Source organism: Mesoplodon mirus (genome assembly GCF_964341445.2).
Source record: "Mesoplodon mirus genome assembly, chromosome: 5".
NCBI lineage: Eukaryota > Metazoa > Chordata > Mammalia > Artiodactyla > Ziphiidae > Mesoplodon > Mesoplodon mirus.
In genome coordinates, this window is record NC_138980.1 from 176,898,487 (window position 1) to 176,917,988 (window position 19,502).

Here is a 19,502-nt window from a genome sequence, read left to right on the forward strand (position 1 = left end):
AAATGGTAGTTGATCTCACTGAAATTTTGTTTCCTAAGATTTTTCTTAAAATACATACCCAGGATAAGTATGAAATGCATTTATTTAGTTCTGTGTTACCCTGCAATTATCTAACTTTGAGAAATGCTATATCCAAAAGTCACACAAGAAGTCCTTCTCAGAGTGAAGCATGCCCTCAGCCTGCCCCTGGCCAGCCTCATCTTACAGCTACCCCCTGATAGAGGCTCTCTGCTTTTGCCCTTCCTAGAATAATATATGCATTCCTTCCTATAATTTAACTAATTTGTGGTTATTATTTAATGTCTATTTATGTTGTGAATACCTATTATACGATGGATTCCAGGATGTAAAACATAGCCTAATTTGAGACTTGTGGTTTTTAAATTGCGTTTGAGTTAAGAACACCCAAATCAGGAGCACTTCAAGAAGAATGAACTATCATAACTTTTTGGTTTCTTACAAATCCACCAGGCAGGCTGTCCAAGGTGAAGCAGTAAATTTTAGAAGAACCCAATTCCAGAGCACAAATATTTTGTGCAACTTGCAGTTTGTGGATTTTTCCTATAGTGAACCTGTGAGAAATGGATTATTATATGTCATTGCAAAGAAACATATGAAGAGACTTGATAAAACTCTAGACTCATGGTGAGCAGATATGCAGCTAAAAACAAAAAGGATCTGGCAAAGCACTGTTAGCATTTTAAAATGCTGTGTTTTATGTGTCATGTTTGCAAATAAAAGTGTAAATAAAAGATACTTTATGCTTTTTTGGTAGTTGTACTATTTCGCTTTTACTGATATAAAAATATTTTAATTTACCTAACAGGTTATTATTGCATATTTTTGTTTTATTTTAAAGAAAAGTTCACATCAATGGAACATTTTGATCGTTTCCTGTAGCAAGTTTTTGAGACCATTTTCCTCTTTACTGAAGTCTTCCGTGTGTAAGATATATGTGTGTGTGTATATATATTTATATCTCTCCACATATACTTATGTAAATGCATATGTATACACACATATGTGTATATATGAATGAACATATTAATGCCTGTATCTAGATATAAATATGTACAACTATATATCTGTATCTAGATATATATGTAAGTATATACATATTTATACATCTATGTATGTATATATGTGTTAATAAACATATGTAAATACACATGGATCTACCAATATATGTTTAAATATAGAAATATATACCTAAATATAGATATAGATATTTTGGTCCCTTAAAATGCTACAGTTTGGGAAGTTTTATGTGCTCAGATAAGTCTGACAGAGACCGGTCCATGGTTTTCCACTTGGGTGTCCTCCTGCTGTGATGGAGAGGAATATATATTGGTAAAGGAGTCACAGGACTTGAGGTTTTCCACTTTGCCACTCATTGGCCTGTGTCTCTGGGGTCATGTAACTTCTTTGCCCTGAGTTTTATCAACTATAACATAAGGAAGGTAGATTGCAGGATAATTAATATCATGTCCTACTGTAATTACTTTCATTCTACTAAGTTCTGGGTAGGAGTTATCTTTAAAATAATTGAGGTCGATACATTTGGAGAAACAAAATTGGCCTGATATTTTCCAATCTTTCTACAAAACTAAAGTAAGACATAGAATATTTGCATATTTCTAAGTTAGCCCATGTAACCAGGACTTGTCTTGGAAAACAATGGTGAAGGAGATACACTTTGCACTTTTGCCATCTTCTTCATCTGGATGCCTTGTCACCTGTGGCGAGCCCTGGCTTTTTTCTGCTTTCCTCTGGGACCTTCCTTCTTCAAACTGTGCCCTGACTGGTGGACAGCCTGGGCTGGACCGTTCCTGTCCCTCATTGGAAGGCTACCACCAATTCCCTCCTTTCCAATTCTTCTCTCTTTTGGTGGGTGGCCACCACGTTTTCACTAAATTAATCCATGCTGATATATTACTAGGTGCTAAGGATGAATGTACTTTATACATGCCTTGGAAAGTTGATTTTTAATTTGGACCTATGGAAATATTGCCTTAGTCCTATCCTGGGTTTAAATTCCAATTAAACTGCTTCCCACTTTGTTTCATTTGGCAAGATATTTAACTTGTCAAAATCTCAGGGCTTTTTATTAAAAAAATATATTTCTACAACAAAAATTACAGGTCTAGCCTCATAGGATTATGAACATTAAATGAAATAAGAAACTGTTAACATGTAAAAATATCTAATATAGTTTCTGAAACCAAGTAAACACTGAAAATATAGATAATAAAAAAAAGCGTGAATAAGAGACATCAGTTATTCTGATATACTTTTCCCCAAGCATAAATGTTTGTGAATTTGCTTATTCCCTCCATGATGACGTATTTTGCAATTTTTCTGCCACTCAACAACCACGTGAGGCTTTGGGGCTGAAATCTACTATAATCACTTGAAGAATTTCAGACAGGACTTCTGAACTTCTGACTTTTGGACTTCAACAGCAGACTCTTACTGTGATTCTTACTTATCAGGCTTTAAAAGGCTTTCTTAACATACCACCATCACTAACTTGGACAGCTAAACTAGTCTCTAATTTATATATGCCAATTATTTAGACCAGATTTAGTAATAGATACATGTTCATTCAAGTCATTATTTCTTGAAGCTGTAACACTGAGCTCTTTTAAAAATTGAATCGGTACACCTTTGCTAGACTGTTTATAAAGCAATCATGTGGGTGCCTATATGGTAGTAAGAGAAGGCAAATATGAATCATAACAGCTAACCTTGTAATAGAAAGTCATTGACACAGGCCATGTTTCAACAACCATGTTTGTGTAATGAATGGATTAGCTAGGATGATTGATATCAAATATTTAAAATTATCTATAAAATATTCAATTTGAATTTATAAGTTTTTATGTCACTACTTGACTTTCAAACAGTGGTCATATTGGCTGCCATATTTAATTTCCATTTCATCATATGGTTCTTTCAGCAAGATCAGAAGAGAGGGATGGGGGGAAAGGTAAACTCATTATTTGGGGGTAATGAGACTTATTAAGAAAGTCAGTGTTCCCGAAAATTGTGTCTTCCCAGCTCCCCATGTGCTGTGTGCCCACCCTGCTCTCCTGTCCACCCCTGACCTTTCTTTGGCGTCTGGTGAACTTGTTCATCACCACCTGCCCTAGCGCTCTCTCCTCTCCTGCTTTACTTGGCTCTGTTCTCTCTTACCTCTACTTATGCATCCATACCTGTTCATTTTCTGAGTACTTAGAAAGCAGCATTGATGAATTCTTCATGCTATTATGGAAATCTGTTATTGCAGTGGAGAATTCTACTGGTAGATTTTCTGATGTCACACTTGCTGAGCCATCCCTGTGTCTCTAGGATAAATCCTATCCCATATGAAATAGTGCGTGTGTATGTACCTGTGTGTGTTCATATCACTGTGTGTCATATGTTAATCTAGATATTACCTTAGGAATGTGTTCAGCCCTGTTCTTAAATGAGGGTTGCCCAGGATTTCCCTTTCTTCATAATATCCTGTCCAGCTTTGGTATCAAGATTATGAAGATTATAATAGCTTCAAAACTGCAGAGAGAAGAGAAGCTTTACCCGTTTGTCTAATCTCTGAAATAATTTGTATAAAACTGGGATTATATGTACCTTAAGGAGTTGGCAAAACTTACATGTAAAACCAACTGAGCTCTTTTTAACATGCTGCGCTTGGGAGTTTATTATGTGTATTGTTTGGCTGTTTGAATCTGTAATAACAAAAGAGTGTAATAAAAATGTTTTAAAAGGTTTTTTCTTAAATGCTGGGAGTATGCATATTCTTACAGGCAGAGGAGAGGGGACTTGGTAACATTGGAGATGATAGAGGAAAAAAGAGGTAATTTAGGGATGGGATTAAAGAGGAAGGAAGAGATGGGATTGAAGAAAAGTTGGAGGGACTGGTCTTCAAAAAGAGAATGGAACACTGTGATTCTGATCTTATATAGGAAGTCGAAAGGGTATGTAATGATGCAGGAATATTTTCAGTTAGACATGGATTGGTGCAGGAACTTTCCATCAAGGTCCTCATGGTAACCAGTAACATGGAAGATTGTGCATTATGCAAATATCGTGAGATATTCCGACCCTCTGGAGGGGGACCCACAATGAAATAAGAAAAGAAGAGAATATGCAGATTGACGAAGTTTGATCTAGTGTTAACCATAAAAATATACAATTTTAATAGGGGAGCTCATTAGAAATTTAAATAAGGAAAATTGAGCAATATTGACAGAACTCTATGATGTGAACTCATTTTCCCCTCTTAGTGTGGCTCCTTTTATTACTTGAAGTTACTTTAGGAAGTACTGTAGTCACTTTCCTGTTGCTCAGTATAGGAACCAAAATCTGAAATATGTGTCTTCATCCTGGCTCCCTTTGATCACTCTCTTGCAATTCTTCTCAATGAAAAGAAAGATGGATGCATGGGAGAAGCGTTAACAGTTCTCGCCCTGCCTTTTCAGTCTTCTCTCCCTTTATGCAGCTCACATTTCCACTCTGGAATAGAAGGGTCAGCCCTTGGCTTTCTGTTCTTCCCTCACACAACCTAGACCCCCACAATGCCTTGACTATGACATGTGCCCAGCTCTGGCAGCTGTGAGTTTGGGGGGCTGGAGCCCTAGAAGTGGACTCAGGACTGTAGTTCTGGCAGGGCTCCCTGGTCATGGGTTTCCAATCTGTAGGATGAGCCTTTCGAACTAAAACAACTCAACTGACACTTCTAGGTCTTAGGGAAGCTTAGCGATGACTGACTTTGGTGTCAACATGTCACTGGACATTTTTCATAGGTAGCATTCTGCCTGGTCTCCCCTGAAGCCATTAGCTTTCTCTAAAACCAGCCTTGCCCCTGACATCTATGTCTCAGTCATCATTATTCTTGTCTTCATTGAATCTCAAAACTGTTTTGTTTTCTTTAACTTGTTCCCTTTGGCCTCTTCTCCAATTAGTTATGAAGCCAACCGGACTCTCCCATCACATCTTTGCATTTTCATAGCCACTACCTAAATTGTATCATTTTTAGTTTTTAAAGCTAATATTCTTGTCTCCATTCCCTCCTCTTTCCTGCCTATCAATGGCTCATTTGTATTCCTAAGATATTTGCTTTAATGTGTTGAGTGCTTGCTTGCAAACTTTTCAGAGCCTTGCTATCACAAATGAGGTCAAGTCCAGACTAATAACCTGTAAATAATTTTTTAAATTTAATTTTATTATTATTTTTTATACAGCAGGTTCTTATTAGTTATCTATTTTATACATATTAGGGTCTACATGTCAATCCCAATCTCCCAATCCCACCGATCTCACCCCCCCGCTTTCCCCCCTTGGTGTCCATATGTTACTTCTCTACATCTGTGTCTCCATTTCTGCCTTGCAAACTGGTTCATCTATACCATTTTTCTAGATTCCAAATATATGCATTAACATACGATATTTGTTTTTCTCTTTCTGACTTACTTCACTCTGTATGACAGTCTCTAAGTCCATCCACGTCTCTACAAATGACCTAATTTTGTTGCTTTTTATGGATGAGTAGTATTCCATTGTACATATGTACCACAACTTCTTTATCCATTCGTCTGTCGATGGGCACTTAGGTTGCTTCCATGATCTTGCTATTGTAAATAGTGCTGCAATGAACGTGGGGTGCATGTGTCTTTTTAATTTATGGTTTTCTCTGGGTATAGTCCCAGTAGTGGGATTGCTGGGTCATATGGTAGTTTTATTTTTAGATTTTTAAGGAACCTCCATACTGTTCTCCATAGTGGCTGTATCAGTTTATATTCCCACCAACAGTGCAAGAGCATTCCCTTTTCTCCACACCCACTCCAGCCTTCATTGTTTGTAGATTTTCTTATGATGCCCATTCTAACAGGTGTGAGGTGATACCCCACTGTAGTTTTGATTTGCATTTCTCTAATAATGAGTGAGGTTGAGCAGCTTTTCATGTGCCTCTTGGCCATCTGTATGTCTTCTTTGGAGAAATGTCTATTTAGTTCTTCTGCCCATTTTGGATTAGGTTGTTTGTTTTTTAATATTGAGCTTCATGAGCTGTTTATATATTTTGGGGATTAATACTTTGTCCACTGATTCATTTGCAAATACCTTCTCCCATTCTGAAGGTTGTTTCACCTTGTTTTTAGTTTCCTTTGCTCTGCAAAAGCTTTTACATTTCATTAGGTCCCATTTGTTTATTTTTGTTTTTATTTCCATTACCTTAGGAGGTAACCTGTAGGTAAATTTTTTACAGTTATATTTCAGTATACCTTTCCCAATGGTTATTTGAGTTGCCATTGCTTTTCTTTCTCTCCTCCTTTTTTTCCTCTTTTCTTTCAATTTTTTTTAAACATCTTTATTGGAGTATAATTGTTTTACAATGGTGTGTTAGTTTCTGCTTTATAACAAAGTGAATCAGTTATACATATACATATGTCCCCATATCTCTTCCCCCTTGAATCTCCCTCCCTCCCACCCTCCTTATCCCACCCCTCTAGGTGGTCACAAAGCAGCAAGCTGATCTTCCTGTGCTATGCAGCTGAATCCCAGTAGCTCTATATATTTTACATTTGGTAGTGTATATTTGTGCATGCCATTCTCTCACTTTATCCCAGCTTACCCTTCCCTCTCCCCGTATCCTCAAGTCCATTCTCTAGTAGGTCTGCATCTTTATTCCCATCTTGCCCCTAGGTTCTTCAGACCATTTCTTTTTTTCTTTTCACTCTCTTTTCTTTTTAGATTCCATATATATGTGTCAGCATACGGTATTTGTTTTTCCCTTTCTGACTTACTTCTGTATGACAGTCCCTAGGTCCATCCACCACACTACAAATAGCTCAGTTTCATTCTTTTTTATTACTGAGTAATATTCCATTGTATATATGTGTGACATCTTCTTTATCCATTCATCTGTTAATGAACACTTAGGTTGCTTCCATATCCTGGCTATTGTAAATAGAGCTGCAATGAACATTTTGGTGCATGACTCTTTTTGAATTATGGTTTTCTCAGGGTATATGCCCAGTAGTGGGATTGCTGGGTCATATGGTAGCTCTATTTTTATTTTTTTAAGGAACCTCCATACTGTTCTCTGTAGTGGCTGTATCAATTTACATTCCGACCAGCAGTTCAAGAGGGTTCCCTTTTCTCCACACCCTCTCCAGCATTTATTGTTTCTAGATTTCTTGATGATGGCCATTCTGACTGGTGTGAGATGATATCCCATTGTAGTTTTGATTTGCATTTGTCTAATGATTAATGATGTTGAGCATTCCTTCATGTGTTTGTTGGCAATCTGTATATCTTCTTTGGAGAAATGTCTATTTAGGTCCTCTGCCCATTATTGGATTGGGTTATTTGTTTAGTTTAGTTTTGTTTTTTTGATATTGAGCTGCATGAGCTGCTTGTATGTTTTGGAGATTAATCCTTTGTCAGTTGCTTCATTTGCAAATATTTTCTCCCATTCTGAGGGTTGTCTTTTCGTCTTGTTTATGGTTTCCTTTACTGTGCAGAAGCTTTTAAGTTTCATTAGGTCCCATTTGTTTATTTTTGTCTTTATTTCCATTTCTCTAGGAGGTGGGTCAAAAAGGATCTTGCTCTGATTTATGTCATAGAGTGTTCTGCTTATCTTTTCCTCTAAGAGTTTGATGGTGTCTGACCTTACATTTAGGTCTTTAATCCATTTTGAGTTTATTTTTGTATATGGTGTTAGGGAGTGTTCTAGTTTCATTCTTTTATATGTAGCTGTCCAGTTTTCCAGGCACCACTTATTGAAGAGGCTGTCTTTTCTCCACTGTATATTCTTGCCTCCTTTATCAAAGATAAGTTGGCCATATGTGCGTGGGTTTATCTCTGGGCTTTCTATCCTGTTCCATTGATCTATATTTCTGTTTCTGTGCCAGTACCATACTGTCTTGATTACTGTAGCTTTGTAGTATAGTCTGTAGTCAGGGAGCCTGATTCCTTCAGCTCTGTTCTTCTTTCTCAAGATTGCTTTGGCTTTTCAGGGTCTTTTGTATTTCCATACAAATGGTGACATTTTTTGTTCTAGTTCTGTGAAAAATGCCAGTGGTAGTTTGATAGGGATTGCATTGAATTTGTAGATTGCTTTGGGTACTATAGTCATGTTCAAAATGTTGACTCTTCCAATCCAAGAACATGGTATATCTCTCCATCTATTTGTATCATCTTTAATTTCTTTCATCAGTTTCTTATAATTTTCTGCATACAGGTCTTTTGTCTCCTTAGGTAGGTTTATTCCTAGAATTTTATTCTTTTTGTTGCAATGGTAAATGGTAGTGTTTTCTTAATTTCACTTCCAGATATTTCATCGTTAGTGTATAGGAATGCAAGAGATTTCTGTGCATTTATTTTGTATCCTGCTACTTTACCAAATTCATTGATTAACTCTAGTAGTTTTCTGGTAGCATCTTTAGGATTCTCTGTGTATAGTATCATGTCATCTGCAAACAGTGACAGCTTTACTTCTTCTTTTCCGATTTGGATTCCTTTTATTTCTTTTTCTTCTCTGATTGCTGTGGCTAAAACTTCCAAAACTGTGTTACATAATAGTGGTGAGAGTGGACAACCTTGTCTTGTTCCTGATGTTAGTGAAAATGGTTTCAGTTTTTCACCACTGAGGACAATGTTGGCTGTGGTTTGTCATATATGGCCTTTTTTATGTTCAAGAAAGTTCCCTTTATGCCTGCTTTCTGGAGGGTGTTTTTCATAACTTGGTGTTGAATTTTGTCGAAAGCTTTCTCTGCATCTATTGAGATGATCATATTGTTTTTCTTCTTCAATTTGTTAATATGGTGTATCACGTTGATTGATTGAAGAATCCTTGCATTCCGGGGATAACCCCCCTTGATCATGGTGTATGATCCTTTTAATGTGCTGTTGGATTCTGTTTGCTAGTATTCTGTTGAGGATTTTTACATCTATGTTCGTCAGTGATATTGGCCTGTAGTTTTCTTTCTTTGTGACATCTTTGTCTGGTTTTGGTATCAGAGTGATGGTGGTCTCTTAGAATGAGTTTGGGAATGAGTTCCTCCCTCTGCTATATTTTGGAAGACTGAGAAGGTCAGGTGTTAGCTCTTCTCTAAATGTTTGATAGATTTCTCCTGTTAAACCATCTGGTCCTGGGCTTTTGTTTGTTGGGAGACTTTTAATCACAGCTTCAGTTTCAGTGCTTGTGATTGGTCTCTTCATATTTTCTGTTGCTTCCTTGTTCAGTCTCGGAAGGTTGTGCATTTCTAAGAATGTGTCCATTTCTTCCAGGTTGTCCATTTTATTGGCATAGAGTTGCTTGTAGTAATCTCTCATGATCCTTTGTATTTCTGCAGTGTCAGCTGTTACTTCTCCTTTTTCTTTTCTAATTTTATTGAATTGAGTCTTCTTCCTTTTTTCCTTGATAAGTCTGGCTAATGGTCGATCAATTTTGTTTATCTTCTCAAAGAACCAGCGTTTAGTTTTATTGATCTTTGCTATCATTTCCTTCATTTCTTTTTCATTTATTTCTGATCTGATTTTTATTTCTTTCCTTCTATTAACGTTGGTGTTTTTTTGTTCTTCTTTCTCTAATTGCTTTAGGTGTAAGGTTAAATTGTTAATTTGAGATGTTTCTTGTTTCTTAAGGTAGGATTGTATTGCTATAAACTTCCCTCTTTGAACTGCTTTTGCTGCCTCCCATAGGTTTTGGGTCACTGTGTTTTCATTGTCATTTGTTTCTAGGTATTTTTTGATTCCCTCTTTGATTTCTTCAGTAATCTCTTGGTTAATAATAGTGTGTTGTTTAGCCTCCATGTGTTTGTATTTCTTACAGATTTTTTCCTGTGATTGATAATCTAGTTTCATAGCGTTGTGACCAGAAAAGATACTTGATACAGTTTCAATTTTCTTAAATTTACCACGGCTTGATTTGTGACCCAAGATATTATCTATCCTGGAGAATGTTCCATGAGCCCTTGAGAAGAATGTGTATTCTGTTGTTTTTGGATGGAATGTCCTATAAATATCAATTAAGTCCGTCTTGTTTAACGTAGCATTTAAAGCTTGTGTTTCCTTATTTATTTTCACTTTGGATAATCTGTCTATTGGTGAAAGTGCAGTGTTAAAGTCCCCTACTATGATTGTGTTACTGTCGATTTCCCCTTTTATGGCTGTTAGTATTGGCCTTATGTATTGTGGTGTTCCTATGTTGGGTGTGTAAATATTTACAATTGTTATATCTTCTTCTTGGATTGATCCCTGATCATTATGTAGTGTCCTTCTTTGTCTCTTATAATAGTCTTTGTTTTAAAGTCTGTTTTGTCTGATATGACAATTCCTACACCAGCTTTCTTTTGATTTCCATTTGCATGGAATATCGTTTTCCATCCCCTCACTTTCAGTCTGTATGTGTCCCTATGTCTGAAATGGGTCTCTTGTAGACTGCATATATATGGGTATTGTTTCTATATCCACTCAGTCAGTCTATGTCTTTTGGTTGGAGCATTTAATACTTTTACACTTAAGGTAATTATCGGTATGTATGTTCCTATTACCATTTTCTTAATTGTTTTGGGTTTATTATTGTAGGTTTTTTACTTCTCTTGTGTTACTTTAGCATTTGTTGTAAAGCTGGTTTGGTGGTGCTGAATTCTCTTAGCTTTTGCTTGTCTGTAAAGCTTTTAATTTTTCTGTTAAATCTGAATGAGATCCTTGCTGGGTAGAGTAATCTTGGTTGTAGGTTTTTCTCCTTCATTACTTTAAATATGTCCTGCCACTCACTTCTGGCTTGCAGAGTTTCTGCTGAAAGATCAGCTGTTAACCTTATGGGGATTCCCTTTTGTTTTATTTTTTGTTTTTCCCTGCTGCTTTTAATATTTGTTCTTTGTATTTAATTTTTGATAGTTTGATTAATATGTGTCTTAGTGTGTTTCTCATTGGATTTATCCTGTATGGGATTCTCTGTGCTTCCTGGACTTGATCAACTATTTCCTTTCCCATATTAGGGAAGTTTTCAACTGTAATCTCTTCAAATATTTTCTCAGTCCCTTTCTTTTTCTCTTCTTCTTCTGGGATCCCTATAATTCAAATGTTGCTTTGTTTAATGTTGTCCCACAGGTCTCTGAGACTGTCCTCAATTCTTTTCATTCTTTTTTCTTTATTCTGATCTGCAATAGTTATTTCCATTGTTTTATCTTCCAGGTCACTTATCCATGCCTCTGCCTCAGTTTTTCTGCTATTGATCCTTTCTAGAGAATTTTTAATTTCATTTATTGTGTAGTTCATCACTGTATGTTTGCTCTTTAGTTCTTCTAGGTCCTTGTTAAAATTTTGTTGCATTTTCTCCATTTTATTTCCAAGATTTTGGATCATCTTTACTATCATTGCTCTGAATTCTTTTTCAGGTAGACTGCCTATTTCCTCTTCATTTGTTAGGTCTGATGGGTTTATGCCTTGCTCCTTCATGTGCTGTGTGTTTCTCTGTTTTCTCATTTTGCCGAACTTACTGTGTTTGGGGTCTCCTTTTTGCAGGCTGCAGCTTCATAATTCCCGTTGTTTTTGGTGTGTGTCCCCAGTGGCTAAGGTTTGTTCAGTTTGTGTGTAGGCTTCCTGGTGGAGGGGGCTAGTGTCTTTGTTCTGATGGATGAGGCTGGATCTTGTCTTTCTGGTGGGCAGGTCCACGTCTAGTGGTGTGTTTTGGGGTGTCCGTGGCCTTATTATGATTTTAGGCAGCCTCTCTCTAATGGATGGTGTTGTGTTCCTGTCTTGCTAGTTGTTTGGCATAGGTCATCCAGCACTGTAGCTTGCTGGTTGTTGAGTGGAGCTGGGTCTTGGCATTGAGATGGAGATCTCTGGGAGATTTTCGCCTTTTGATATTACATGGAGCTGGGAGGTCTCTTGTGGACCAGTGTTCTGAACTTGGCTCTCCCACCTCATTGGCACAGCTCTGATGCCTGGCTGGACCACCAAGAGCCTGTCCTCCACATGGGTCAGAATAAAAGGGAGAAAAGAAAGAAAGAAAGAAGAAGATAAAATAAAATAAAGTTTTTAAAGTAAGAAATAAAAAGTAATTATTAAGAAAAAAATTTTAAGTAATTAAAAAAAAAAGAACGGACAGATAGGACCCTAGCTTATTCTTACTTTTTCATTCCACACATTTAGTATTGCCTATACATTCAAAGTACTGTACCTTGAGTTACAGGCACTGCAGTGAGCAATGCAGACATAAGAGGCTTAGTGTTCTAACCCAAGAGCAGAGAAACTGATCAGGGGCCCCATAGGAGGGAATATGAGCAATACCATTTACAGCCACAGGGGACACCATGTCTTCCACATGCCACTCTTGCTTCCTCAGGACACATCTGTTCTGTGAATCTCTGGTAAGATCTCTGTTTTCCTGGACCCTAAGCCCCTCAGTCATCTCTCCTTTCTATGTATGAATACTTCCTATAACCCTACAAATACCTGTAAAGATCTTGTATCTATAGATACTGTGTTTAAATAAGATATTTTTGCTCCTTCCCTAACTGAGTTAAAAACTCCTGGAACAGATCATTTATTAACATCTTTTTATAGCTCCAGGACCTTGTACTTATTTTGTAATAAATAAGGATTTTTTAAAAAATTGACTTGCCTATAAAATGAAGAATTTTATATAAAATACTAAAAACAATCAAGATACCAGGAAAATAGCAAAAACCAAATACAAATCTCTATATAATTCAACACTGGTTTCCTTTAAGCAGAATAGAACTTTCAGTTCATGTCCGTTTTTTCCCCCAGTAACTGATAGTAGAGAAAAGCCATATTTGTTACACAAAGCTATTGCTTGGAAATAATCTACCTCATTTACGTCAACAAAGGCCTTTCTACAAGACATGTGTTAAGACATGTGCATATTTCCATATTAGATCTTTTTTAGCATCTGTTTTTGTGGAAGAGATTATTTCTGTGCTACACACTTTTTCCTCAAACCAATAACTGTCGAGTTGCCAGTTGTCATGCACCTGTTTAGTCAGTGTGACATCACTCAAAATATTAAACTCAAGGAAAAAGACAATCACATCACATGGTTAGTTGTCAAGGATAATGATAAGGTCAGCACAACTGGCGGAAAACTCTGAAGATTCTTTCCGTGTCATAAATGAGCTAATGAAATTTGCAAAAATGGCTAATAAGGCTGAGTTCTGTCCCTCTTCAAATACTATCATGTTGTAATAATCGGACTCTAGGCTGGAGGTCATTTAATAGGAGTTAACAGTGCTTGTAAAAAACCTGTCTCTAAAGAGTGGCTATTTTCTGATTTCCCTTAAAGAAATGCAAATGAGGCCTAGAATTTACTGTGAATTTCTCATCTAGAAAGGACTGAGAGTGTTTAACTAGTCTAATCTTGGGGCCCAAATAGGAATCTAAAGGACAGGGAAATGGAATGACCACTTTGAAAGAAGGCAGATGGTGCTCCCATGGCTTTTGTGATTTTTCCACATCTTTGGCTCCTTCCCATCAGGCTGCACAGGAAATGATCTGTTTGCATTCAGTATTCCTCTAATGAATCGTGTGAGTGCTGTGTTATTTTCTGCCCAGTCCAGAGGCTAAAGGAGAGTGCACATCTGACTTGTAAATCACAACCAAGCATTGATGCTTTGCTCCCTTTTTATTGGGTGGCTGCCCTCTATGTTTTACACATTCTCAGTGTGGATTATGTGACACCCTGACAGAAACCTCCAGTGGCCCCTAAATGATCACCTGGGGGGACCTTCAAATCCTCTGAAATGTAATGTTTGCTACTTGATGTGCATTGTCTGTGGTCCCCAGAGGGGGGAAAATTCATTTTTATCTTTTTATTTATTTATTTTTCCTCTTTAGAAATTGGCCCCTGGTTGCAGGAGTTCAGAGCGAAGAATGCTGTGGATTTCTCGCAGTTAACATTTGACCCAGGACAGAAAGAACTTCTTGTAGGAGCAAGGTGAGAGAGCTTACATGTTGCCTCCGCAGATATTTTCGGACTTCACTTGACATCTTTGCAGTTACACATGAGCTTCTCTGCCATAGTTGACGAGTGCTAAGTAATGTTTCATCTAAGAATGAAATTCCATATGAGTGTCATGAAGTGTGCTACAACTAATAAGATGACTGCTGCTCTTTATAGCAAGAGTTTATTGGGTGTTTCCCAAGTGCCAGGAGCAGTTCTAACATGAATTCATTTATTTTTTCCACCTATGAAACCTGAGAGGTAGGTATTGTCACCATCCCTATTTTAGAGATGAGGAAATTGAGACAGAAGGTGGATAAATATGTTACCCCAGGGACACATTTATTATGTTTAATCAAAGATGGACCCAGGTTTCAGACCCAGACAGTTTGACTCCAAAAACCATGTTCTTATTTGTCAGTATACTCTTCAGCACAATTCTAGACATCAGGAGACCTTGATACCCGTTCCAACACCCATCACTACCTTTCTTTGTGATCCCCATTATGATATTTACCAGTCAATTGAGAATTCAAGAGAGTTGTTATTATTATTTCTCTTAAGGAGCACGTGCTCCTGTCTCCAGGTCAATGCCTGAACTTGCAGTTTGAAGGTGAGGCCACTGGAACCCAATCAGAACAGATCTTGTTTTGCATCCCTCGTATTTACCATGACGTCCTTAGAAAACATGTGTAATTCCTGCCTTCAAATCACCTATCCTGCCAGTGTGTTTTGAGGATGATGTTTAAAAATCATTTTATATTCATCTCTTAGGAAAAATGATGTAATAACCCAAATAGATGATTTGTAGATTTGGACTCTTCTGGCCTTCAAGGAAAGCACTTTAGGCAGAGGAGTGTACATTATCTGTTTTGGCCAAATGTACTAGATTATGAAACATACATTTCATAGCAAAAGAGGTTGTGCAATTTCTACATGAGTGAAGCTAAATCTGGCTTAAGCTCTGGACAAACACTGAACAGTTTCTAGAATCACTGCTTTTGCTCTCAGATCTTAAGAAGACCTCGTTCATCCACCCAACACTTGAAGACTCAAGACGTACGGTCACAACTTAAATGAACAGGCAGAAGTCGGCTTAGTTCCTGGCACTTAATGTGTCACTTGTATCTCTTTTAGTGTTTATTGAGTGGACAGTGAGTATGGATTGGATGGGCTTACTTGGTATTCTTTTACTTACTTCAGCCCATTGGGACTACCTGGGGGATTTCTAATGCTGACTTCCATCAAATTCCATCACTGGGACCCTGGGCCATGCACTGCAGGGCTTGTTTTTTGTTTTTTGTTTTTTTGGTTTTTTTTGCAGTACGCGGGCCTCTCACTGCTGTGGCCTCTCCCATTGTGGAGCACAGGCTCTGGACGTGCAGGCTCAGTGGCCATGGCTCATGGGCCCAGCCGCTCCACGGCATGTGGGATATTCCCGGACCGGGGCACGAACCCGTGTCCCCTGCATCGGCAGGCAGACTCTCAACCACTGCGCCACCAGGGAAGACCTGCAGGGCTTTTTAACTGGTCTCCTGGCCTCCAGATTTTCTACTCCTTCTGCATACCATGGCCAAAGTCATCTTTTAAAAATACACCCCTCAGTAGCTCCTACTGGAACTCTTATGACTTGTATGCCTTCACTTATGTTATAGAAATACTGTTTTCTCCAGGGATCATCTGGATTAATTTGGATTTATTAGGCTATTTTGGTGTGGCCCATCAGACCCTCTGGCTTGTCATCCTACATCCTATAGAGACACACTTTTCATTCTCACATAGTCCAGGCAAGTGGAATTATTTATGTTGCCCACAACTATAGAATGTTCTCTTTCTTGCCTCTGGGATTTGGTAATCTCTTTTGCTTTCCTAGAATACTAGCTAACCACCCACCCACATCTCAAGTTATCCACTGGGTGACCTCACACTCATTGTAAAGATCTGGCTCAAGGGTCCTCCTTTGGGACTGAGCTGCTATGTTCCCTGCTCTGTCTGGTTCTGTTTGCACACCTACCATCTCTCTACATTACTGCACTTATTGCATTATTTCTGTTCACGTTTCACTCTCCCCTTTCCCATTCTTAGATAGTGACGTACCAGATGGTAGAGGATGTGGCTGTCTTTTCTTGTTTTCTCTAAAATGTAGCACACTTTCTCCTCTGGGTAGAAGCTCAAAGATATCTGTTGATTCACCATATTTATTTCCAGGATTTGATTTGTATGTGTGACCCTCTGCATTTGGTAGGACACTTAGGGAAAGGGGGGCTGAGGTTGTAGCAGATTTATTCCAGATGCCTACAGTTGGGCAAGATACAGGGAGTAGCAGTCTCTAAACCCCAAAGCTAATCCTTAGGGAAAATGGACTCTCACCCTTAGCCAAGGGGAAGGGCCCCCTGCTGGGGTAGCAGGTGCAAATATGACCTCAACTGGTGTAGCTGAGTCCTGCATGTCTCATTCAACTCTAAAGAGCTTTGGAAACAGTTTTCCTGTGAGCTTGACTCAAAAGACTCTCCATTGTTTCTGGAGGTCCTCGGCACTACACAAACAGGGCAGTGTCACATATATGCCTACGCTCTGCAGGTGGTAGGCTTTTGGTCAGTGACACAGATTCTCCTAATGGGGATGTGAGAAGCCACTGAGAAAACGAAGATGTGGAAGAGACATCAGCGTAGTTCTGTCCTGACTGCAGACAGCACCTGAGGATTGTCCCCAGGGGCCACCTATTCCTGAGAGTCTCCATCCCAGTACCCCTGGAGGGCTCCATTCTATTATTCCTTGAGGGCTCCATCCCAGCCTGCCTGAAGGTTTCCTGCTCAGTGTCCCCAAAAGTCCCCATTCTAGCATCCCTGGAGGTCTCCATCCCAGTATCCCCGGAAGTCTCTATCCCAGTATTCCTGGAAGTCTCCATCCCAGCCTCCCTGGAGGTCTCCATCCCAGAGTTTCTTAAGGTCTCCATCCATCTCATTTCACCCCATTCCCAGACCAGCCATGGGAGGGATTGGCCTACCCACTGAGTCAACCTAGCTTGCACTATGGCATGGTGACCAGGAGCAATATAGGATCACCAGACTTAGCACATAAAAGTTCAGGATGTGCAGTTAAACTTGAATTTCAGATAATCAACCCTAGGAGCATGGGCTGTATTTCTATTCTAGAACAGGATGTGGTACATTGTGGCTACTCAGTAACAAAACGAAAGAAAGGGGTAGATGGACTTGCTTAACTGCATGACCTTGAGCCCATTTTGGAATCTAATTTTCTTATCTTTAAAGTTGATATAATTATTTCTACCCCTTTCAGCTGTTCTGAGGATTAAGTGAAATAATCCAGGAAGAGAGATTGTCCCAATGACAGGCATCCTGTAAGTGTGCAGTGGTGGGGCAGCTGTGTGGGTATCTGTGGGTTTCGGCATGCCTGTGCATATGCATTTTGGGCAGATAGCACTGAGTGCGGAGACTAGCAATCTTACCTAAGATAGTTCCTTGGATTAGGCCCAGAAGGTTTGAGAGGGAGTGTGAGACAGTTATACAACTTTAAAAATAACCCAGCCCTCAGATTCCTGTTTAGGAGGGCTTGACCTAGCAAAATAAGTTTAGATAGCAGGTGTATTTTGCAGAAATCCGTAATGGTTTAAACATATGAGCAGTGGAAAAATACAGTGATAGTATTTTTGTTTTTTCATAGTTAGCACTAGGCCTTGTAAAGCTATTTATTGGATGGTTTCACTTTATAGCAGTGATACTTTATGTTCCTGAAATTGAAATCAGTTAAAAATTCTTTGCAAAAAGATGTTCTTCTGCTGCAAAACAAAAACAAAACCAAACAAACAAAACCAACCCAAAAAGCCACTTCTCTTTAGGTGCTTTGTGGTTATGTAGTACCCGAAGGTAGTTGCATCTGAATTCATGCAATTTCTGGAAGGATCCTTAAATGTACCATTTCAAAGGTGCACATAATCTTTCATATTATTTTAAAAGCATTGATATTCATATTCTGTTTTACCCATGCCTCTTTAAAAACTAATAATGTTTGTATTTTCAGTGATAAGACTCAGGCACTTTCATTTTAGAGAATGTATAAAATACTGTAAAGCATAAAGAAAGAACACAATTTCAGAAATAATCACAGTTAACCTTTTCAGTAATATCCCCACAGTGTTTGATTTCTGTTTGTTTATACTACTGGGATAATAGTTCATGGATGATGTGTATACTTCTTTGTTAAAAGAACCTACTAAAAGCAGTTTCTACTTTATATATACATGAAAATTCCAAATGAAAGACTATGTTGACATTTAGAGGTTTGTGTATAATTATAAAAGTAATGATAGTAATAATAGTTCACAAAGTTGATAAAAGTTTCAGTTTCGTGGTGTATAGGATTGTAACAGCAGATCTGAGAGAGAGTGCCGACATTTTATTCTCCAAATGAGTCTGTCTTTAGCGTTTTGGGTTCAGTGTATGCATGACAAGTGATTCTGTGCTGAATTCAAATGTTATTCCAAATGGCAACTAACTTGATCCATACACAAAGCAGTGCTTGACAATAATCAGGGCATTTACAAATTAGCCATATTTTTGTAAAGTGTAAAGCTATACAATAGTAATGAAAAAAAGAGCTTCTCATCAAAGAGAAAGTGAGTTTCTTCTAGCTTTTCTGTTTGTTTCTTGGTCTTTCTTCATTTTCTTCTTGTAAGTTGACCTCTGGTTACCTTACTCTTCTCTAACAAGCTTCAGTGTAATAGAAACATATCATTGAAGGGCATAGTCTTGCAACCTATGATATTTTAGGAAGGACACTCACCTGTGAGCTCTCAGGCACGTGCCTGTGAGTCCAGGAAGCCCACCCATCTGCCGATGATTAAGGTGATGGGATTGAAGCTCATAGACCCAACACTGGGTCAGGTGAAAATCATAACTGATGACAAATATAAGATTTATGTATGTCTTGGGAAATTTTTAATTTCAACTCTACTAAAATGGGAACACTATGAAGATATCAATTGAAAGGGTAGCAGGGATGCTGGTACCCATGTGAGTACCAGCCCAGAGCCATGTGTGTGCCTTGTACGGAAGTCTTTGACTTGCCATTACAGTCAATAGACTATTTCCGTATATTGAAAGATATTTCTGTACACATATCTGTGTGACAAATAGTACGGATTTCTAATCAGCATGTTTACTACTAAAAATAAAAAACTAAAACCCAAGTGCTTTCAAGACAAAGCTTGGTCTTTCCTACTGTCACAGCAAATTGGTCTTGACAAATTTTAGTGTATTACTTTAAACAATTTTTTTGCCCATGGTTTGAATCTTCAGAAATAAATGTAAAAAGGAAAGATTAACTTGCCTTTTGTTATGCTGGGACTGAATTTGCTTTAAGTATTCCAAGCATACGTTCTCACAAGATCACATTAAATGAATGAGCAGGCTTCTATGTAATTAGTGTAAATTCCTCCTTTCAAAATGATTTTGCCATTGGTTCTAAACAAGCGGAGCTAAATTTTAGAGTCACATAAGTGTCACCTTTG

The 19,502-nt window shown here is 38.1% G+C and overlaps 1 protein-coding gene across 4 annotated transcripts in view; it reads left to right on the forward strand.

The window, feature by feature from the left end:
* The window catches only part of SEMA5A (semaphorin 5A), a 492,799-nt gene that overhangs the window by 219,348 nt on the left and 253,949 nt on the right, over positions 1–19,502 (forward strand). For all 4 annotated transcript variants that reach the window (XM_082622624.1, XM_082622623.1, XM_082622626.1 and 1 more), the window contains one exon: positions 13,867–13,966. In XM_082622624.1, the coding sequence (XP_082478750.1) occupies positions 13,867–13,966 (100 nt within the window). The remainder of the gene's footprint in view (positions 1–13,866; positions 13,967–19,502) is intronic.